The following is a 23,681-nucleotide window of genomic DNA, read 5'->3' as shown; positions in this document are numbered from 1 at the left end:
TCGGAGAGTTGCGAAGCTGTGGAATTCTCTGCCTCAGAAGGCAGTGGAGGCCAATTCTCTGGATGCTTTCAAGAGGGAGTTAGATAGAGCTCTTAATGATAGCGGAGTCAAGGGATATGGGGAGAAGGCAGGAACGGGGTACTGATTGTGGATGATCAGCCATGATTACGGTGAATGGCGGTGCTGGCTCGAAGGGCTGAATGGCCTACTCCTGCACTATTGTCTATTGAAAATATGGCCATCATAATCCATCCAACCAAGTATCTCTCATGTGTGCCACCATGACACGTCCCCTCATCCTCCTTGGTTCCCATAAAACTAGATAGAGCTCTTAAGGATAGCGGAGTCTAGATAGAGCTCTTAAGGATAGCGGAGTCTAGATGGAGCTCTTAAGGATAGCGGAGTCAGGGGGTATGGGGAGAAGGCAGGAACGGGGTACTGATTGAGAATGATCAGCCATGATCACATTGAATGGCGGTGCTGGCTCGAAGGGCCGAATGGCCTCCCCCTGCACCTATTGTCTATTGTCTATAAAATCCACCATGGCGAAAATCTGTTGTCCTGGCAACAATCTCCCTTCCTGTGGAATCACGTGCTTCCTGTCATGTGATTTTTAGTTTAGTTTTAGTTTAGAGATACAGCGCGGAAACAGGCCCTTTCGGCCCACCGGTTCCGCCCTGCCCAGCGTTCCCCGCACATTAACACTATCCTACACCCACGAGGGACAATTTTTACATTTACCAAGCCAATTCACCTACAAACCTGCACGTCTTTGGAGTGTGGGAGGAAACCGAAGATCTCGGAAAAAACCTACACAGGTCACGGGAAGAACGCACAAACTCTGTACAGACAGCACCCGTGGTCGGGATCGAACCCGGGACTCCGGCGCTGCATTCGCTTTAAGGCAGCAACGCTACCGCTGCGCCACCGTGACCGCCCAATGATGACTAGGCTCTGAGCGGTATAAACTAATTTGTTAAAATTCTCCCCCCCCCCATTGTCAATGTCCCCTCTCCAATACCTTCTCTCCCTCCACCCCCCCCCCCCCCCCCCCCACACACACACCATCCCCCTCAACCCTAACCTCAGTCACCTCAGTGACGGGTGCTATTTCAAAATAAGAATGGTCTTGGCATCAGGCTGAACACGATCATTGGAGAAGACCTTCTCAAGAGCGGATGGACAATGGGGCAGACTGGTGAATGGCGCTGGGGGCAGGGTGATGTTAGGCCCGACCCCTGGTCTACATGCTGGTCTGCTTGTAAACTGCATTGAGGGGTTCGTCCGTGTACGGTGGTGGTGGAGCAATCTCCTCTTCCTCTTCCTCTTCCGCGTCCTTAACCGCCATGACCAGCTCTTCAGAGTTCACGTAGGTGTAGTTGTAGGCCATGATGGAGAAGATGATGCAGACAACAACCAGGAGACAGGCAAAGAGCACAAACTCTTCCCACTGTGGGTGGAAAAAGGTCATAAAAGCGCTATATAAATAAAATGTATTATTATTATTATTATAGTCACCATCATCGGCACTGCTGGAATTGCACACAGTAAAACATTCAGCCCGCCACCCCCTCTGTTATCCGACAGGTTTTCAGGCTGAAGCCCCAAGGGCGGTCACTGTGGCGCAGCGGTAGAGTTGCCGCCTTACAGCGAATGCAGCGCCGGAGACCCGGGTTCGATCCCGACTACGGGTGCTGTCTGTACGGAGTTTGTACGTTCTCCCCATGACCTCCGTGGGTTTTCTCCGAGATCTTCAATTTCGTAGGTTAATTGGCTCGGTAAATGTAAAAATTGTCCCCAGTGTGTGTGTAGGACAGTGTTAGTGTGCGGGGATCGCTGGTCGGCGCGGACCCGGTGGGCCGAAGGGCCTGTTTCCGTGCTGTATCTTTAAACTGATCTAAAGTAGACTTCAGGCTTTAGAGGTACAGCGTGGAAACAGGCCCTTCGGCCCATCAAGTCGGTGCCGAGCAGCGATGACCCCTAACACTATCCCTAAACTCAAGGGACAATTAACAATCTTTCATAAACCAATTAACCTACAAACCTGCACGTCCTTGGAGAGTGGGAGTAAACCGGAGCACCCGGGGAAAACCCCACGCGGTCGCAGGGAGTATGTACACCATCCTAATAGGAACCTGAGGGGGTAACGTTTTTACACAAAAGGGTGGTGGAACGAGCTGCCGGAGGAGGTAGAGGTGCATAAGATCATGAGGAATAGATTGGGTAGGTGGGCCAAATGCAGGCAGGCAGGTGGGACTAGTGTAGATGAGGCATGTTGGTCGGTGTGGGCAAGTTGGGCCGAAAGGTCTGTTTCCACGCTGTATGAATCTATGGCACACAATCTCTCCTACAGACACACACTCTCCTACAGACACACACTCTCCTACACAATCTCTCCTACACACACACACACCCTCTCCTACACACACACACACACTCCTACACACACACACTCTCCTACACACACACACACACCCTCTCCTACACACACACACCCTCTCCTACACACACACACCCTCTCCTACACACACACACCCTCTTCTACACACACACCCTCTCCTACACACACCCTCTCCTACACACACACGCTTCTACACACTCTCCTACACACACACACACTTCTACACACACTCTCCTACACACACACTCTCTCCTACACACACACACTCTTCTACACACACACTCCTACACACACACTCTCCTACACACATTCACTCCTACACACTCTCCTACACACTCTCCTACACACGCACACACTCTCCTACACACGCACACACACTCTCCTACACACATACTCTCCTACACACACTCCTACACACACTCATACTCTCCTACACCCACACATACTCTCCTACACACACACTCTCCTACACACACACTCTCCTACATACACACACATTCCTACACAAACAGACACACATGCAGACTTTCCATTGAAATGGTATACAAAGCAAGGTGTCAATTTAACACGGCTCAGTTCCAGCTAATTTCTAAAGGCTGCCACAGGTAAAGGATTGGCAGAGGGAGCTGTAGTAATCTGGTACCTGCTCCAAGAATGCAGACTTGGCCACAATAACCACAATAATGTTCCCGAAAGCCACAGTCAGGAGCCAGCCCGACTGAAGCACAGCTTTCATGTTCACAGGAGCCTGAAACAACAAAAGTAGAAGCAAATTAATTTAGTTTTAGTTTTGTTTATTGTCACGTGTACCTTTTGTTGCGTGCTAACCAGTCAGCGGAAAGGCAATACATGATTGCAATCGAACTATCCACAGTGAACAGATCCATGATAAAGGGAATAACGTGAATAACATTAAGTGCAAGATGAAGTCCAGTAAAGTCCAATCAAAAATTGGGCACCATGTTATAGAAAAGATGTTGTCAAGCTGGAAAGGGTACAGAGAAGATTTCCAAGGATGTTGCCAGGACTAGAGGGACTGAGCTATCGGGAGAGGTTGAGTAGGCTTGGACTCCATTCCTTGGAGCGCAGGAGGATGGGGATGAACTTATTGAGGTGTATAAAATCATGAGCAGTATAGGTCAGGTAGATGCACAGAGTCTCTTGCCCAGAGTAGGTGATTCGAGGACCAGAGGACATAGGTTTAAGATGAAGAGGAAAAGATTTAATAGGAATCTGGGGGTACCCTTTTCACACAAAGGGCAGTGGGTGTGTGGAACTAGCTGCCAGATGAGGTAGTTGAAGCAGGGACTATCCCAACATTTAAGAAACAGTTAGGCAGGTACATGGATAGGACAGGTTTGGACCAAACGCAGGCAGGTGGGACTAGTATAGCTGGGACATGTTGGCCGGTGTGGGCGAGTTGGGCCAAAGGGCCTGTTTCCACATTGTATCACTCTATGACTCTGACTCAGCAAAGCCAGGCAGCCTCTCTGGAGAAAAGGAACAGGTGATGTTTCGCATTGAGACCCTTCCTCAGACTTTTCCGATTTCTTCAGACTTGAGTGCTACTGAATCTGCTTCCCCCCCACACCCTCCCCCCCCCCCCCCCCCCACCACAAGATTATTAAGGGGTTAGACACATTAGAGGCAGGAAACATGTTCCCAATGTTGGGGGAGTCCAGAACCAGGGGCCCTCAGTTTAAGAATAAGGGGTAGGCCATTTAGAACAGAGATGAGGAAATACTTTTTCAGTCAGAGAGTTGTGAATCTGTGGAATTCTCTGCCCCAGTTCTCTGAATGCTTTCAAGAGAGAGCTAGATAGAGCTCTGAAGGATAGCGGAGTTAGAGGGTATGGGGAGAAGGCAGGAACGGGGTACTGATTGAGAATGATCAGCCATGATCACATTGAATGGCGGTGCTGGCTCGAAGGGCCAAATGGCCGACTCCTGCACCTATTGTCTATTGAGTGAAGCAATTCTGAATTTTGGGAAGATTTTAGCTTGACGTTTGTCTCCATCTGGTGGCAGTTCAGAAAACTGCAGCCCTTGGTTGCCTGACCACTGCGGAGATGTGGGTCTGAAGAAGGGTCTCGACCCGAAACATCACCCATCCATTCCTTCTATCCAGAGATGCTGCCTGTCCCACTGAGTTACTCCAGCATGTTGTGTCTATCTTCGGTGTAAACCAGCAGTTCCTTCCTACGCACAATCTGAAGAAGTGTCTTGACCCGAAACGCCACCCATTCCTTCTCTCCTAGATGCTGCCTGACCTGCAGAGTTACTCCAGCATTTTGTGATCCAGGATTAGTTCCATCAGTTCAACTAGTCCATTTGTTTCCATTATTCAGGCCAGTTAAGATCCCTTTACCTGCCCTCTGCAGATAATGCTGGAGTAAGTCAATGGGCCAGACAGCATAGCCATACCCCATGCAAACTGGCCCTTTGGCCCAACTCACCCATCTTTGGACCAACATGCCCCATCTACACGAGTGCCACCTGCCTGCGTTTGACCCTTGCACCTCCAAACCTGTCCTATCCATGTACCGAGCGGCACGGTGGCGCAGCGGCAGAGTTGCTGCCTTACAGCGAATGCAGCGCCGGAGACTCAGGTCCGATCCTGACTACGGGTGCTGTACTGTACGGAGTTTGTACGTTCTCCCCGTGACCTGCGTGGGTTTTCTCCGAGATCTTCAGTTTCCTCCCACACTCCAAGGACGTACAGGTTTGTAGGTTAATTGGCTGGGCAAATGTAAAAATGTAAAAATTGTCCCTAGTGGGTGTAGGATAGTGTTAGTGTGCAGGAATCGCTGGGCGGCACGGACCCAGTGGGCCGAAGGGCCTGTTTCTGCGCTGTATCTCTAAAATAATTAAATTTAAAAAAATACCTGTCTAATTCATTCTTAAATGTTGCAATAGTCCCTGCCTCAACTACCTCCACCGGCAGCTCGTTCCATACACCGTCACCCTTTGTGTGAAAAGAATTTCCTCTTGGACCCCTGTAAAATCTTTCCCCCTTCACCTTAAACCTATGCCCTCTGGATCTTGATTCCCCTTCTCTTGGCAAGAGATTCTGGGCATCCACCCGATCAACTGCACGTTTCTTAAGCGTTGTAATACTACCTGCCTTGGGTCTGAATTAAACCCACCATTGCCAATAGGAATATTTGTCCACTCATAGTTGAAGTTGGGTCTCCGTGAATAGGTGCAGGTGAGAGGAGGCCCGTACCTGAGAGTAGGAAAACTCCACCCCAGTAATTGAGAACATCACTTCTCCAGCAGACATCAGCACGTACTGTGGGATTTGCCAGGCGATGTGGATTGTATTCGCTCTGATGTCTTCAGTCTTCCAGATCTTCAGCCTGCCTTCTCCGGGCTGAGGATGAAAGAAAACAACGGGTTAACATTCATTGCTCCTTCCCCAAATTGATGGTTCCAAGATGGCGGCCGACCCTAGCGCTAATTTCCGTGCTGACGGTGGCCACGGTGGCGCAGCGGTAGAGTTGCTGCCTTACAGCGGTTGCAGCGCCTGGAGACCCGGATTTGATCCCGACTACAGGTGCTTGTCTGTACGGAGTGTGTACGTTCTCCCCGTGACCTGTGCGTGGGTTTTCTCCGAGATCTTCTGTTTCCACCCACACTCCAAAGACATGCAGGTTTGTAGGTTAATAGTGTTCGGTCAAATTGCCCCTAGCGTGTAAGATAGCGTTGGTGTGCGGGGATCGTCGGTCGGCACGGACTCGGTGGGCAGAAGGGCCTGTCTCCACGCTGTATCTCTAAACTAAACTGAACTAAAGCACAGGAGCTTGGGATTTCCCAAGGGTGGGGTCGCAGATCATCAGGCCTTCCATCGCCCGGCGCGGCTCGGCTGCGGGACGATTTAACATCGCCAGCGTGGCTCGGCCGCGGGACGTTTCAGTGCCCGGTGCGGCTCGGCCGCGGGACGTTTCAGTGCCCGGTGCGGCTCGGCCACTGGACTTAACATCGCCCGGTGCGGCCGCGGGACGTTTTATTGCCCGGTGCGGCTCGGCCGCGGGACGTTTCAGTGCCCGGTGCGGTGCGGCCGCGGGACGTTTCATTGCCCGGTGCGGCTCGGCCGCGGGACGTTTCAGTGCCCGGTGCGGCTCGGCCGCGGGACGTTTCAGTGCCCGGTGCGGCTCGGCCACTGGACTTAACATCGCCCGGTGCGGCCGCGGGACGTTTCATTGCCCGGTGCGGCTCGGCCGCGGGACGTTTCAGTGCCCGGTGCGGCTCGGCCGCGGGACGTTTCAGTGCCCGGTGCGGCTCGGCCTCTGGACTTAACATCGCCCGGTGCGGCCGCGGGACGTTTCGGTGCCCGGGGCGGCTCGGCCACGGGGCCTTCCATCCTCTTGCGGGGGCTGTGCGTGTCGGTTGCCTCGGTAGGGGTCGAGCTGCCTGTCCGTGGGTGCGGGGGGAAGAGAGGGGAAGTTTTGTTGCCTCCATCACAGTGAGGGGGTGTTTGGAGTCACTGTGATGGATGTTTGTGTTGGGGCCGGGTGTCCTGTGTTCTTTTCTTTTGTGACTGCTGAAATTTCGTTCGGTGTTGTGCCGAATGACAATAAAGTGTTGTTATGTTATGTTATGTTATGTAGTGTGGGCGTACTTACTACCACATCTGTAACAATGGTGTATGCTGCTCCAAAGTCCAACAGGCCCACATCCACAGCGTATTCGACCGCACCATCCTCACACGTTCCCTGGTAGCTGTGGCAACAGCAACAGATTAGGACAAGGAGCAAGGAATCCACATGTTAGATAGAGCTCTAGGGGCTAGCGGATTCAAGGGATATGGGGAGAAGGCAGGCACAGGTTACTGATTGTAGATGATCAGCCATGATCACAATGAATGGAGGTACTGGCTCGAAGGGCCAAATGGCCTCCTCCTGCACCTATTTTCTATGTTTCTATGTGTAAGAAGGAACTGCAGATGCAGGTTTAAACCAAGATAGACACAAGATGCCGGAGTAACTCAGCGGGACAAGCAGCATCTCTGGAGAGAAGGAATGGGTGACATTTCAGGGTCGAGACCCTTTCGGGCGGGTCGAGACCCTCAGTCTGAAGAAGGGTCTCGACCCGAAACGTCACCCATTCCTTCTCTCCAGAGATGCTGCCTGTCCCGCTGAGTTACTCCAGCTTCTTGTGTCTATCTTACATTTCTATCTTAGAGATACAATGTGGAATGCTCATGCTCGTAAGATGTTTTCTCTGGAATGTCAGAGGCTGAGGGGAGACTTGATGGAAGCACATGTTCATAAGTTCTACGAGCAGATTTGGCCATCCGGCCCATCAAGTCTACTCCATCCTTCAATCATGGCTGATCTATCTTTCCCTCCCAACCCCGTTCTCCTGCCTTCTCCCCATAACCCCTGATACCTGTACTAACTTGTCAATCTCCGCCTTAAAGTTAACCACTGACTTGGCCCCCACAGCCGCCTGTGGCAATGACTTCCACAGATTTACCACTAAAGAAATTCACCCTCATCTACTTTCTAAATGAACGTCCTTTTATTCTGAGGCTGTGGCCTCTGGTCTTAGACTCTCCCACCAGTGGAAACATCCTCTCCACATTCACTCTGTCCAGGCCTTTCACTATCCGGTAAGTTTCAATGAGGTCCCCACTCATCTTTTTAAACTCCAGCGAGTACAGGCCCAGTGCCTTCAAACGCTCATCGTACGTTAGCCCAATCATTCTCGGGATCATTCTCGTAAAAAGGCCCATCAGCCCACCGATTCCGCGCTGTCCCGCGATCTCCCCGTACACCAGCGCCATCCTGTGCACGAGGGACAATTTACGATTTACAGAAGCCAATTAGCCTACAAACCTGCACGTCTTTGGAATGTGGGAAGAAACCGGAGCACCTGGAGGAAACTCACGCAGGTCACGGGAAGAGTGTACAAAGTCTACACGGACAGAACCCGTAGCCAGGATCGAACCCGGGTCTCTGGCGATGTCAGGCAGCTGTGCCCTCAAGCGGAGAGGTGCTGATCTGAAGTTCTATATCTATATGCAGGAGGGCTAACTGTCGAGTGCAAGGCCAGTCTCTCCGTCCTCTGGGAGCGTGTCTTGTCCACCTTGTAGCGAGTTCAGAATGGGTGACGGTTTAGGGTCGAGAGACTCAGGGGAAAGGGAAACTGGAGCTATCGATGGGTGCAAAGAGAATGTAAGGTGTGAAAACAACATTAAAGTAGATGCTGATCAAGGAAATGGCGGCGCTGGCTCGAAGGGCCGAATGGTCTACTCCTGCACCTATTTTCTACGTTTCTATCTTCCCTCCAGAGATGCTGCCTCTCCCGCTGAGTTTCTCTGGCGTCTTGTCTTGTGTCCATCTCCACTTACTGTCCCCGCGTGACGACTTTGTACGTGGAGCTGCCGTAGTTTGCTTCCACCGTGCCGAACTGCTCACCGCCCAGCGTGAAGTTCAGGTCTCTGCCGTAGGCGTTTACGAACCTGTGGGAAGAAGCCAGGCCTTGTGTCGGACGTGGAACGATGGGTTTGCCGGCTGGTATCAGGCGGGGAGGAATCAGCGGGGAACTGGCCTACCTCATGGTGGCCTTGCCTTTCTGTGGCTTGGACTTCTCGTCTTCCAGCTGGGTGTGAAGGCAAGACAGTTACCATAAAAACATGGAAAAATAGGTGCAGTCCGTGGGCCATTCGGCCCTTGGAGCCAGCACCGCCATTCAAATATGATCATGGCTGATCATCTAAAATCAGTACCCCGTTCCTGCTTTTTCCCCATATCCCTTGATTCCGTTAACCCTTAAAGCTATATTCAGTTTAGAGATACAGCGCGGAAACAGGCCCTTTCGGCAGGAAAATGGGATGAGGAGGCAGAGTTAATAGACAATAGACAATAGGTGCAGGAGTAGGCCATTCGGCCCTTTGAACCAGCACTGCCATTCACCGTGATCATGGCTGATCCTGCACAATCAGTACCCCGTTCCTGCCTTCTCCCCATACCCCCTGACCACTATCATTAAGAGCTCTATTTATCTCTCTCTTTAAAGCATCCAGAGAATTGGCCTCCACTGCCTTCTGAGGCAGAGAATTCCACAGATTTACAACTCTCTGGGTAAAACCCTTTTTCCTCATCTCCGTTCTAAATGGCCTACCCCTTAATCTTAAACTGTGGCCCCTGGTTCTGGACTCCCCCAACATCGGGAACATGTTTCCTGCCTCTAGCGTGTCCAATCCCTTAATAAATCTTATATGTTTCAATAAGATCCCCTCTCATCCTTCTAAATTCCAGAGTAATTGAATGGCAGAGTAGACTCGATGGGCCGAATGGCCCAATTCTACTCCTATAACATGTGAGGTGGTGACGAGTTGCGTTCCACTGTCTGTATAACTCGTTATCGCCGACTCCACGGCCAACAACGGACCATTGTGGGCTCCACCTTCCCTTGTGGGCTCCACCTTCCCTTGGCCATCGTAGCTTTTCGCATATCTTTCATTCATTTCCAGACCTCCCAACATTTGATTTTACAAATTCATAATTTTGATGTCCAAAATTCAGAATTTTACATAAAAATTCATAAAATGGCTCGCAATGCAACTTTTCAGCAAAAAAAAGTATGCACGCCAAATGCGCGTACGCGTTACACTACATTCATGTGTGAAAAACGACTGTTATTTCCAACAGTCTGTAGTTCTATAGACAATAGACAATAGGTGCAGGAGGAGGCCATTCGGCCCTTCGAGCCAGCAGCGCCATTCAATGTGATCATGGCTGATCATTCTCAATCAGTACCCCGTTCCTGCCTTCTCACCATACCCCCTGACTCCGCTATCCTTAAGAGCTCGATCCAGTTTTCTCTTGAATGATTTCAGAGAATTGGCCTCCACTGCCTTCTGAGGCAGAGAATTCCACAGATTCACAACTCTCTGACTGAAAAAGTTTTTCCTCATCTCAGTTCTAAATGGCCTACCCCTTATTCTTAAACTGTGGCCCCTTGTTCTGGACTCCCCCAACATTGGGAACATGTTTCCTGCCTCTAACGTGTCCAACCCCTTAATAATCTTATACGTTTCGATAAGATCTCCTCTCATCCTTCTAAATTCCAGTGTATACAAGCCTAGTCGCTCCAGTCTTTCACCATATGATAGTCCCGCCATTCCGGGAATTAACCTAGTAAACCTACGATGCACGCCCTCAATAGCAATAGTTCTTGGACAACATGTACAATGTCGGGCCTATCATGAGTATATTCTGCTATTTATAGAAAGGTTATTGAACAGAGATACTTCTTGCAACACAAAGAGAAAATTGTTTTGTTTTTTCTATTTTGCTTTTTCCTTCCACATCCCAATTCTCATGGTATTGAATAAAAGACCAATGGTCATAAAATGTATGACTAAGTTACGAAGAAAGAATTGATATACGCTACTCGACTAAGCATACGGAAGTACTCGTTGAAGTAAATTCGCACATTAATTGATAATCAGCCCAAAAAGGTGGTAATTGACTTTATTGCTGTGTTTTATATTTTAACCCCATCTTAAGTCATTAATATAGTTATGTAATCTTGCACTTAAATTTAATATTTACTCATTACAGTTCCGCCACTGATTTTATGGCACTCTTGGTTCCAGAGCTTTGCTGGTTTATCCAGCCGGCCGAGAAAGTCGGCTATGGGGATAGATGCGCAGGCTCCAGCTGGGCTGGAGTTCCAGAGCCCCGGCCGCAGGTTGCAAATTCAACCCACTGATCGGCCGTGGAAGTCCCGATGAGGTCAAGATTGGCTGCCTTGCCCAGCCTAGGTGCCACATTTTCGGGGAGACTTCCAGGGCGCGGGGGGGGGGGGGGGGGGGATTTCTCGCGGAACCCCTTGCAACCTCCAGCGGCCGAACTGACAAATTGCAAATACCGACTGTTTTGTGGAAAAATGTGAGGCGAAATCAGAATGGCGGAAATGAAATAAGCGGAAACTTTCCGACAAATTCGGAAGGGTTGGGAGGGGTGCATTTGTTCTGTGTATCTTCCATATCTCTGGGTCCCCCTCGCCTCTGACTCTCAGTCTGAACAAGGGTCTCGACCCGAAACGTCACTTATTCCTTTTATCCAGAGATGCTGCCTGACCCGCTGAGTTAGTCCAGTTTTGGTGTCTATAAAGGTTCCAGGTGACGGTTAATACTTACCAATCTGCAATGCAGATTTGTACCCTCTTTATAGAGCAGAATGCTGAAGGCATTGGCTTCCCTGAGAGTTTGACGGCATGTGGTGTTCCCGCCTTCATAGGTCAGATCAAACATGAAGGATTGATTTTGAGAATCAAGCTGCAACTTGAGATAATGATCTGGATCCTGTGACGCAGAAATAAATATTTTAGATTTTTTTAAAGGCGCAATGATAATATGATAAAATGATATGATTTCCATGGAAATGTCAACATTGTGAAAAATCGCGAGACAAAATGTAATGGGTCTTGTGAACCTTTCCTGCATTCTTTCTACAGTCACTATCGCAACATTTTTTTAGTTTAGCTTAGAGATACAGCTCGGAAACGGGCCCTTCGGCCCACCGAGTCCGCACCGACCGGCGATCCCCGCACACTTAACGCTATCCTACATACACTACGGACAACTTCCCTTTATACCAACACAATTAACCTACAAACCTGCACGTCTTTGGAGTGTGGGAGGAAACCGGAGGTCCCGGAGAAAACCCACTCAGGTCACGGGGAGAACGTGCAAACTCCATACAGACAGCAACCCGTGGTCAGGATCGAACCCGGGTCTTTGGCGTTCTAAGGGACACAACTCTACCGCTGCGCCACCGTGCTGCCCATTTGAGAAACAGTCGGACAGGTAAATAGGACCGGTTTAGAGGGATATGAGCCAAACGCAGGCGTGGGACTGGTGTAGATGGGGCATGTTGGTCAGTGTGGGCAAGTTGGGCCGATGGGCCTGTTTCCACGCTGTATGCCTCTGGTCTTTCTTATTGCCATTCTTACAATACGCTGCATGGTTTAGAGGTTTAGAGGGTATTAACTGTCAGGAAATGTTCCACAAACTTGGAGTGCTTTCTCTGCAATGTCAGAGGTCGAAGGGAGACCTGATAGAAGTATATGAAATAATGAGAGGCACAGATAGGGTAGACAGTCAGAACCTTTTTTTCCAAGTGTGGAAATCTCAAAGACTAGAGACCATAGTTTTAAGACGAGAGAGACGAAGTTTAAAGGAGATGTGTGAGGTGATTATTTTTTACAGGGAGCGTTCGTTATATGTCAATAGACAATAGGTGCAGGAGGAGGCCATTCGGCCCTTCGAGCCAGCACCGCCATTCAATGTGATCATGGCTGATCAAGTTAATGGATATTTTAAAGGCAGAGAGAGATAGATTCTTGATTAGTACGGGTGTCAGGGGTTATGGGGAGAAGGCAGGAGAATGGGGTTAGGAGGGAGAGATAGATCAGCCATGATTGAATGGCGGAGTAGACATGATGGGCCGAATGGCCTAATTCTGCTCCTAGAACTTTACCTGAGAGGGTGCCATGGTGGTTGGAAAGCCATCTTGGCCTTTGAGAGAGATGCTGATATTCTTATCAGCCAGGTTTAGGAACTGAACGTAACTTTCTTTAACCCCAGGTTCCGGCACCAGAGTGCTCTAGGAAACAAAAAGATATCAACATATTTAATGCGCAGGAAGGAACTGCAGATGAAACGTGTGGGAAGGAACTGCAGATGCTGGTTTAAACCGAAGACAGACACGAAAAGCTGGAGTAACTGCGGGGGACGGGTGACGTTTCGGGTCGAGACCCTTCTTCAGACTGAGGAACTGCAGATGCTGGTTTAAACCAAAGATAGACACAAAATGCTGGAGTAACTCAGGCAGCATCTCTGGATAGAAGGAATGTTGCCTATCCACGCTGAGTCACCCCAGCATTTTGTGTCAGCATATTTAATGGCATTCGAGAAAGCAGTGTGGAGAGAAAGTGGGATAATATAGAATTAACGTGAACGGGTGCTCAATGGGCAGCATGGATAGAGTGCATGTTTTCAATAGACAATAGACAATGGAGACAATAGGTGCAGGAGGAGGCCATTCGGCCCTTCGAGCCAGCACCACCATTCAATGTGATCATGGCTGATCATTCTCAATCAGTACCCCGTTCCTGCCTTCTCCCCATACCCCCTGACTCCGCTATCCTTAAGAGCTCTATCTAGCTCTCTCTTGAATGCATTCAGAGAACTGGCCTCCACTGCCTTCTGAGGCAGAGAATTGCACAGATTTACAACTCTCTGACTGAAAAAGTTTTTCCTCATCTCCGTTCTAAATGGCCTACCCCTTATTCTTAAACTGTGGCCCCTGGTTCTGGACTCCCACAACATTGGGAACATGTTTCGTGCCTCTAACGTGTCCAACCCCTTAATGATCTTGAAATGTTTCGATAAGATCCCCTCTCATCCTTTGTGCTGGGGGAGCCTGTCTTGTAAATTTTGGTTTTCTTGGGAATTAATAAAGATCATTGATGAGGATAGGATAGTAAATGTTGTCCACATAGACCTGTGTAAAGCATTTAATGACTTGGCCTCCACAGCTGTCTGTGGCAATGAATTCCACAGATTCACCACCCTCTGACTAAATAAATTCCTCCTCATCTCCTTTCTAAAGGTACATCCTTTTCTTCTGAGGCAATGATCTCTGGCCCTAGCCTCTCCCTCTAGTGGAAACATCCTCTTCACATCCACTCTATCCAGGCCTTTCACTGTTTGGTGAGTTTCAATGAGGTCCCCCCTTATAACTTCTTCGTAGTTAATAATTTTATACGTTTCGATAAGATCCCCTCTCATCCTTCTCAATTCCAGTGTATACAAGCCTAGTCGCTCCAGTTTTTCAACATATGACAGTCCCGCCATTCCGGGAATTAATGTAGTAAACCTACGCTGTACGCCCTCAATAGCAAGAATTTCCTCGGGTGCTCTGGTTTCTTCCCACATTCCAGAGACGTGCAGGTTTGTAGGCTTTGTAGAATTTAAATTGTCCATGGTGTGTGTAGGATAGTGTTAATGTGTGGGTCTCTGGTGCTGTTAGGCCACTGTGCCCCCCCCCCCACCCCCAATGAAAGTTAGTTGTAAATTGGAGAGAAAGTTGAGGGAAGGAAGATTTACAAGAATTATTCCAGGAATGAGTGGGTTAGAATATGATGAGCGTTTGACAGCACTGGGCCTGTACTCACTGGAGTTTAGAAGGTTAAGGGGGGACCTCATTGAAACTTACAGAATAATGACAGGCACAGATAGAGTGGATGTGGAGAGGATGTTTCCACTGGTGGGAGAGTCTAGGCCCAGAGGTCAAAGCCTCAGAATTAAAGGGCGCTCTTTCAGAAAGGAGATGGGGAGTCAGAGGGCAGTTAATTTGTGGAGCTCATTGCCACAGAGGGCTGTGGAGGCCAAGTCAATGGATACTTTTAAGGCAGAGATAGACAAATTCTTGATTAGTAGGAAAAAAAACCTGCAGATGCTGGTTAAAATCGAAGGTAGACACAAAATGCTGAAGTAACTCAGCGAGACCCTTCAGGGTCTCGGCCCTAAACGTCACCCATTCCTTCTCTCCCGAGATGCTGCTGGACCCGCTGAGTTACTCCAGCATTTTGTGTCTACCTTACATTCTTGATTAGAACGGGTGTCAAGGCCCATGGGGAGAAAGGCAGGAAAATGGGGTTCAGAGGCGGAAAACAGCCATGATTGGAGTAGACTTGATGGGCCGAATGGCCTAATTCTCCTCCTATAACTTGTGAACTTGTGGGCTCTGTGGGCCGAAGCGTCCGTATCCTTAAACTACACAAAACTCTGTAAGAAGAAGATACGATTAAAAAAAAAAAATCAAAGGACCGCCTCAACAAAATCCAGAACATGAGGAATACACAGGAGGAATGTGGAACAGCTGAGGTCAGGCTTGAACCAGGAAACACTCAGCACCTTAGGCTGCAGCTGCAGAAAGAGAAACAGGCTTCACGTTTCAGGCCGAAGCCCCTTCGTCAGAACTGGGAATGAGATGAAAGAAGCTTGAGTGGAAGGGGCGGCACGGTGGCGCAGCGGTAGAGTTGCAGCGCTTGCAGCGCTTGCAGCGCCAGAAACCCGGGTTCGATCCCGACCACGGGTGCGGTCTGTACGGAGTTTGTACGTTCTCACCGTGACCGCGTGGGTTTTCTCCGAGATAGACAATAGGTGCAGGAGGAGGCCATTCGGCCCTTCTAGCCAGCACCGCCATTCAATGTGATCATGGCTGATCATTCACAATCAGTACCCCGTTCCTGCCTTCTCCCCATACCCCCTGACTCCGCTATCTTTAAGAGTTCTATATAGCACTCTCTTGAAAGCATCCAGAGAATTGGCCTCCACTGCCTTCTGAGGCAGAGAATTCCACAGATTCACAACTCTCTGACTGAAAAAGTTTTTCCTCATCTCCGTTCTAAATGGCCTACCCCTTATTCTTAAACTGTGGCCCCTGGTTCTGGACTCCCCCAACATTGCGAACATGTTTCCTGCCTCTAACGTGTCCAATCCCTTAATAATCATATGTAATATAATAATCTTATATTCAATAAGATCCTCTCTCATCCTTCTAAATTCCAGATCTTTGGTTTCCTCTCACACTCCAAAGACATGCAGGTTTGTAGGTTAATTGGCTTGGTTTAAATGTTGAAAAAATGTCCCTAGTGTGTGTAGAGTAGTGTTAATGTGTGAGGATCGCTGGTCAGTGCTGACTCTGTGGGCCGAAGGGCCTGCTTCCACGCTGTATCTCTAAACTAAACTGAAATATTACTGATATATGCCTCGTTATCACCTTCCCCTAAGCTAGCAATGAACCATTCTACATTTCCTCGATCGTCGTCCCCTTTGATCACTCCTTTTCACACCTTACCCTTTCACATCACTAGGTCCCATTCTCCCGTGACTCTCAGTCTGATGAAGGGTCTCGACCCGGAACGTCACCCATTCCTTCTCTCCAGTGAGGCTGCCTGTCCCGCTGGGTTACTCCAGCTTTTTGTGTCTATCTTCGGTGAAGAAGGGGGAGAAGTCCCTAACAAGGTAAAACCAAGGTGACCATAGCAATGTGTTAGATCGACACAAAATGCTGGAGTAACTCAGCGCATCTGTCAGGCAGCATCTGTGGAGAAAAGGAATAGGTGACTTTTCGGGTCAGAACGCTTCATCAGATTCTAAACAGACTGTAAACATCTGGCTATTGAGTGAATGGGAGAAATCAGTGATGAGAATTTGGGTTAGTTTAATCTAGTTTAGCATAGTTTAGAGATACAGCTTGGAATCAGGCCCCTCGGCCCACTGAATCTCTATGCCCACCAGTGATATCCCCTACACTATCCCACACACCACGGTCAATTTACAATTTTTACCAAAGCCAAATTAAACCTCAAACCTGTACGTCTTTAGAGATTGGGAGGAAACCAGAGCTCCCGGAGAAAACCCACGCAGGTCACGGGGAGAACGTACAAACTCGGTACAGACGGCACCCGTAGTCAGGATCAAACCCGGGTCTCCGGCGATGTAAGGCAGCAACTCTACCGCTGTGCGCCACCGTGCCGGCCCAATGAAGAAGACCTCAATGTGCCCGGATGAGGTGTCGCTCCTCAACGTTGTCTCGGTGACAAGGCAGGAGGCCGGGGGAGGAATGGGGTGGAAAATTAATATGGAAGGCCTTTCGTGCCACACGCTGAGGGGGAGGTGCGGGGAGCGGGAAGGGTGAGAGCGCGGGATTCGAAAACCTACCCGCACTTGGAGCTCCACCACAGCCGCGCCCACAAACGCCATGGAAGCCAGCAGCATGCCGACCGTCATCCTTCTGAGAGGCCTGAGGAACGGTGAGAGAGAGAGAGAGTGAGAGAGTGAGAGAAGGAAATGGTCAACCGTTTCACTGGGCCTTCAATGGAGGGGGGGGCGGAGAAAGTTAGAGCACGATCCCGGGGGATTAGATAGACACAAAGTGCTGGACACGTCAGGCAGCATCACCGGAGAACATGCACAGGTGACCTTTCGGGTCGGGAACCCTTCTTCAGACTGATTCTAGTGGGAGGATGGGGGGCGGTGGGGGGGGGGCGGGGGTAAGAAATTGGGAGCGAGATCGAAAACCAGGACAAATCGGGGGCCGGCGACAGATGACCTCAGGCAACGAGATTCCCCGCTAGGCCGACTGTTGTCTAGAGACGTTGTGATATTTCCAAGGCAGAGATAGATAGATGTTTCCACCAGTGGGAGAGTGTAGGACCAGAGGGCATAGCCTCAGAATTAAAGGACGTACCTTTAGGAAGGAGATGAGGAGGAATTTCTTTAGTCAGAGGGTGGTGAATCTGTGGAATTCATTGCCACACACGGCTGTGGAGGCCAAGTCAATGGATATTTTTAAGGCAGAGATAGATAGATTCTTGATTAGTGCGGGTGTCAGGGGTTATGGGGAGAATGCAGGAGAATGGGGTTGGGAGGGGGAGACAGATCAGCCATGATGGCCGAATGGCCTAATTCTGTCCTATCACTTATGAACGTGATCCCAAGAGGGAGATATCGTTGAGGCTAGAAGCATATCACCAGCATAGCGAGGGGGTGCAGGGAAGCATAGAGTTACAGTCATAGAGTTATACAGCACTGTAACAGGCAATGGAGGGACACAGGGTTACTGCCATAGATTTATACATGCCTAGAGGGACCCAGAGTCATTGAGGTATACACCGATCAGCCAAAACATTATGACCACTGACAGGTGAAGTGAATAACATTGATTATCTTGTTACAATGGCACCTGTCAAGGGGTGGGATATATTAGGCAGCAAGTGAACAGTCAGTTCTTGAAGTTGATGTGTTGGATGCAGGAGAAATGGGCAGGAATAAAGACCTGAGGGACTTTGACAAGGGCTAAATTGTTATGGCCAGACGACTGGGTCAGAGCATCTCTGAAATGGCAAGGCTTGTGGGGTGCTCCCGATCAGCAGTGGTGAGTACCTACCGACAATGGTCCGAGGAGGGACAAACCACAAACCGGCGAAAGACAGGGTGTTGGGCGCCCAAGGCTTATCGATGCGCGAGGGCAACGAAGGCGATCCCGTCTGGTCCGAACCGACAGAAGGTCGACTGTGGCACGTCCACAGAAGGTTTTAATGGTGGTCACGGGAGGAATGTGTCACAATACACAGTCTCATCGCACCCTGCTGCGTATGGGGCTACACACGGAGGACCAACAGCATATTAGGCAGGTGGTCATAATGTTTTGGCTCATCAGGTCATAATGTTTTGGCTGATCATTGTACAGCACTGTAACAAGCCCCAGAGAGACATAGAACACATTGATAGTTATACAGCACTGTTATAGTTCCTGGAGGAACATGGAGTCATAGAGTTGTACGCAATGTAACAGACCATGGGGGACATAGGGTTACTGCCATAGATTTATACAAGGCTTAGAGGGACAGAGTCATCGAGTTATACAACACTGTGTTAGTTCATCAGTGATAGGAGCAGAATTAGGCCATTCGACCCATCAAGTCATCTCCACCATTCCAATCATGGCTGATCTATCTTTTCCTCTCAACCCCATTCTCCTGCCTTCTCCCCGTAACCATTGACACCCATACTCATCAAGGACCTGTCAATCTGCGCCTTACATCAAGAGTTTAGGAGTTGGAAACGCAAGAGACTGCAATAGAAGGAATCTTGAAGAAAACACAAAGTGATCAATGAAGTCAGTGGGTCAGGCAACGTCTGGAGGGAATGGACGGGCAATATTTTGGGCTAAGATCCTTCTAACCTGATGCCTCAACTGTGCCCACCTGGAGTCCTACCTGATTCTCCCCTCCCCCCCCCCTCAACAACTACTATCTTCCCTTTGCTTCACAGTCAACAACTCTTCAATCCTGCCACGTACCTTTTGCTCTTATCTCTGGCCTTTCTTCCAACCATCTGCCTCTCAAAGACCACCCTCGTCTATGACGACGTAGTGCCTGCCACGCTTTGTCTAGCCTCTCCCCTTTCACCTTTCTTCTCCCCCCCCCCCCTACAAACAGCCTGAAGAAGGGTCCCAACACGAAACGTCACCCGTTCATGTTCTCCAGAGATGCTGCCTGACCTGCAGAGTTACTCTAACCTTTGGTGTCCATTGGGGGCTCATGCACCTTTCCGATCAACTAAACCTCAGTTAGATGTCTTTCTCCATCAACGTCCACCTACGCAAGCTCACACGACATTACCCTTCGCTTGGGGCAGCTTACAACCCAGCGGTGTGAGTATTGATTTCTCTAACTTCAGGTAACCCTTGCATCCCCTCTCTCTCCGTCCCTCCCCCACCCAAGTTGTTGTCATAGCGTCAAAGTCTTCTTGTTGAGTCTCATTGTCTGTAACTCGTTTTCACCTGGGCCCAAAAGCTAACAACGGCCCGTTTCCTTTATCAACGTTGCCTTTTTGCATGTCTTTCATTCATTTGGGGAGGAGGAATGGGTGACGTTTCAGGTTAGACTGAAGAAGGTTCTCGACCCGAAACGTCACCCATTCTTTCTCTCCAGAGATGCTGCCTGTCCCGCTGAGTTACTCCAGCATTTTGTGTCTGCCTTCGATCTACACCAGCGTCTGCAGATCCTTCCTGCACCCTACCCTTCCCACATTTAACAGCCACACGTTGTTGAGGTTAAAGCACGGAAATGTCTCTTGAAGGCGCAAATACTCACGTCAACTTAACTTTACATTTCGCAAAGAGCGGATAAATGCCCATGTCAAAGATTGGAATAAAAGTGACAATCAAAATGGCGTTAATTGTCTGTACAAAACAAAAAGACACAAGCAATAATAATTAGTGGGGTTTAGTAACATTGTCTTGCATTCGTAGTCAACCTAATGCTATGAGAAACAGCACAACGCCATTCGAGTGGGGATGGTTAACATTTAACATTCACCTGATATCATCAATTGATCGAGATAGACACGAAAAGCTGGAGTAACTCAGCAGGTCTGGCAGCATCTCTGGAGAAAAGGAATAGGTGACGTTTTGGGTGGAGACCCTTCTTCAGACAGAGGGTCAGGGATAATGTACAACCCAATGGTATGAACATTGAATTCTCCATTATACATTAATGACTTAGATGAAGGGATTAAAAGTAACATTAGCAAATTTGCGGGTGACACAAAGCTGGGTGGCAGTGTGAACTGTGAGAAGGATGCTATGAGGATGCAGGGTGACTTGGACAGGTTGTGTGAGTGGGCGGATGCATGGCAGATGCAGTTTAATGTGGATAAGTGTGAGGTTATCCACTTTGGTGGTAAGAATAGGAAGGCAGAGTATTATCTGAATGGTGTCGTTAGGAAATGGGGAAGTACAAGGAGATCTGGGTGTCCTTGTTCATCAGTCACTTAAAGTTAGCATGCAGGTACAGAAGGCAGGAATTCTCTGCCTCAGAAGGCAGTGGAGGCCAACTCTCTGGATGCTTTCAAGAGAGAGCTAGATAGAGCTCTGAAAGACTGCGGAGTCAGGGGGTGTGGGGAGAAGGCAGGAACGTGGTACTGATTGTGAATGATCAGCCATGGTCACATTGAATGGCGATGCTGGCTCGAGGGCTGAATGGCCTACTCCTGCACCTATTGTCCAATTTTAGGTAACAAACCCAAACATCCCTCATTTTCCCTCGTCTTACCTGAGCCCCACCTGGATTTGCACCCATTTCTCCCGTTCCCCCTCCCACTGCCCCCTTCCACCTACATTCCCTCATCTGGCTTCACAATTCACACCTCTCCTATAGTTATCTCACGCTTTTTGTCTTTTCATCTTCTGCCCCTTGTCCAACCGTCTATCAAAACCCCCCTCACCTATATCCACCTGTCACTTGCCAGATCTTGTCCCAACCTCTCTTCCAACTTTCTCCCAGCCACCCTCCCACCACGATCAGCCTGAAGAAGTGTCATTCCCATCGATGTCCCCATCGAATGTCTTTTAAACACAGTTATTGCACCTGCTTGGACCATTTGCTCAGACAAGTCGTTCCATTTACCACACCACTGTCTGTGTGAAAAGGTTGCTCCTCAGGTTCCTGTTCAATCTTTCCCCTCTTACCTTAAACCTAGACCCTCCGGCTCTTAAATCCACAAACCATGGCAAAAGACTTTGTGCATTCACCCTATCGATGCCCCCTCAAGATTTTATATACCTTGGTACGATCAATTCTTAACTTCTAATGCACCAATGAATAAAATCCTAGCCTGGTTAACCCCTCCCTATAACTCAGTCCCTCAGGTCGTGGCAACTTGTTTGCAATAGCAGGACGATCAAAGCTGTTATCACGCTAAATGTCTAAAGTCTAAAGAAACTGTAGTGGAAACTGTAAGGGACAGCACTGTGGCGCAGCGGTAGAGTTGCTTCCTTACAGCGCCAGAGAACCGGGTTCGATCCTACGGGTGCTGTCTGTGCGGAGTTTGTACGTTCGCCCCGTGACCTGCGAGATCTTCGGTTGCCTCCCACACTCCAAAGACGTACAGGTTTGTAGGTTAATTGGCTTGGTATAAATCCCAAGACCGCATCGGTGGAACAGGCGGAGGGAGGATGATGGCTGACTTTAGTGGAGCGTCACAACGGCTGGGAAGGCGGATGGATGAAGGCTGCAGCAGAAAAGGGTCTCCGGTCGTCTTGGACTCCATACCACTGGATCATGACCCAGATCTGTCAAGGACCGTGTGGTGGCTGTCTGTGCACCAGTCTCCCGGCGTTAAACAAAGTCACGCACAGGCGGCCCCTATGGAGAGGACAGTCACACTCGCTTCGAGTCACCGCCGATGATGATTATAAATGTAAATTGTCCCTAGTGTGTGTAGGATAGTGTTAATGTGCGGGGATCACTGGTCGGCATGGACTCGGTGGGCAGAAGGGCCTGTTTCCACATTGTACCTCTAAACTAAACTAAAACGAAATGAGCAGAATCTTAGTCCTTACTAGACCAAGTGGACCCGTTGGGCCCAAACCTCTCCTGCATTGGTGCAGCACCCTGTCCTCCCCTCCCCTCTCTCCTCAACCTCCCCTCCACTCTCCCTTCTCCCTCACTCCCCCCTTCCCCCCTCCCTCCCTCCCCTCCCCTCCTTTTAAACTTAAAAATGTGAATAACTTTTAAAATATAACACCGATTTCAATAAAACTACTCACATTATCACTAAAGTGACAATGGTGAGTGAGGTGGGCCTAAAATTGTTACGCTATCGTGTACCGTTTTGGCTGAAGTTCAGTCACAAACAAGATAACAAACGAGAGTTTTAGTGTATAGATTGCATATTTACGGCATAACCAACATCTTAAATCTCACTGACGCTCAGAGAGGTTTGAAATGCATCCACATTACCTGCATCTGATCAGGTTGTATGATAAATCCGCCCTGAAATAAGAGTTGACAGCTTGTTAGTTCCACATCGTGATAATGTATGAGTGAGACATCTTCCATTTAGTACGACAGGACTGGATGCTTCACCACAAAGTGCTTACTTACAAAGTTGGCATTCATTCCAGTGGCTTGTAGAGTCCATCGGGATCCCTAGGAACAACAAGCACATACATTCATAAGTCATTGTAGGAGAAGTAGGCCATTCGGCCCATTGAGTCTCCTCCGCCATTCAATCATGGCTGATCTATCTTTCTCTCTCAACATGTTCCCAATGTTGGGGGGAGTCCAGAACCAGGGGCCACAGTCTAAGAATAAAGGGGAGGCTATTTAAAACTGAGGTGAGGAAACACTTTTTCACCCAGAGAGTTGTGAATTTGTGGAATTCTCTGCCACAGAAGGCAGTGGAGGACAATACACTGGATGAATTTAAAAGAGAGTTAGATAGAGCTCTAGGGGCTAGTGGAATCAAGGGATTATGGGGAGAAGGCAGGCACGGGTTACTGATTGTGGATGATCAGCCATGATCACAATGAATGGCGGTGCTGGCTCGAAGGGCCGAATGGCCTCCACCTGCACCTAGTTTCTATGTTTCTAAGTAACCCCATTCTGCGGACTTCACCCCATAACCCTTGACATCCGTACTAATCAAGAATCTGTCAATCTGCGCCTTAAAAATACCCACTGACTTGGCCTCCACAGCCATCTGTGGCAATGAATTCCACAGATTCACCACCCTCTGATTGAAGGTGGTGGGATGCTTTGAGGGAGCGTGCAAACACTACGTAGACAGCAACCGGGCAGAGGAGCAAGGATCGCCTGCTGGGGTCCCATGGTGGACGGTGGGCCTGGTAAACGCGGCTCGCCCACTGTGGACTCCAAACTCTCTCTTTCTCCTCTTCTCTCTC

At 49.3% G+C, this 23,681-nt stretch overlaps 1 protein-coding gene across 1 annotated transcript in view; it reads right to left on the bottom strand.

Moving 5' to 3' along the window:
* Positions 1–1,074: 1,074 nt before the first annotated feature.
* slc15a2 (solute carrier family 15 member 2) overlaps positions 1,075–23,681 on the bottom strand; it is a 42,470-nt gene continuing 19,863 nt past the window's right edge. The window contains exons 10-21 of the mRNA XM_078403293.1: positions 22,882–22,926; positions 22,738–22,770; positions 20,089–20,177; positions 17,150–17,231; positions 12,897–13,022; positions 11,555–11,719; positions 8,960–9,006; positions 8,756–8,866; positions 7,026–7,122; positions 5,627–5,773; positions 3,045–3,149; positions 1,075–1,450 (exon numbers count right to left, since the gene is read on the bottom strand). Of these exons, the coding sequence (XP_078259419.1) occupies positions 1,244–1,450; positions 3,045–3,149; positions 5,627–5,773; positions 7,026–7,122; positions 8,756–8,866; positions 8,960–9,006; positions 11,555–11,719; positions 12,897–13,022; positions 17,150–17,231; positions 20,089–20,177; positions 22,738–22,770; positions 22,882–22,926 (1,254 nt within the window). The 3' untranslated portion in view covers positions 1,075–1,243. The remainder of the gene's footprint in view (positions 1,451–3,044; positions 3,150–5,626; positions 5,774–7,025; positions 7,123–8,755; positions 8,867–8,959; positions 9,007–11,554; positions 11,720–12,896; positions 13,023–17,149; positions 17,232–20,088; positions 20,178–22,737; positions 22,771–22,881; positions 22,927–23,681) is intronic.

The sequence above is a fragment of the Rhinoraja longicauda genome, chromosome 8 (assembly GCF_053455715.1).
Source record: "Rhinoraja longicauda isolate Sanriku21f chromosome 8, sRhiLon1.1, whole genome shotgun sequence".
Taxonomy (NCBI): domain Eukaryota; kingdom Metazoa; phylum Chordata; class Chondrichthyes; order Rajiformes; family Arhynchobatidae; genus Rhinoraja; species Rhinoraja longicauda.
This window is presented reverse-complemented; position numbering and strand designations above follow the sequence as displayed.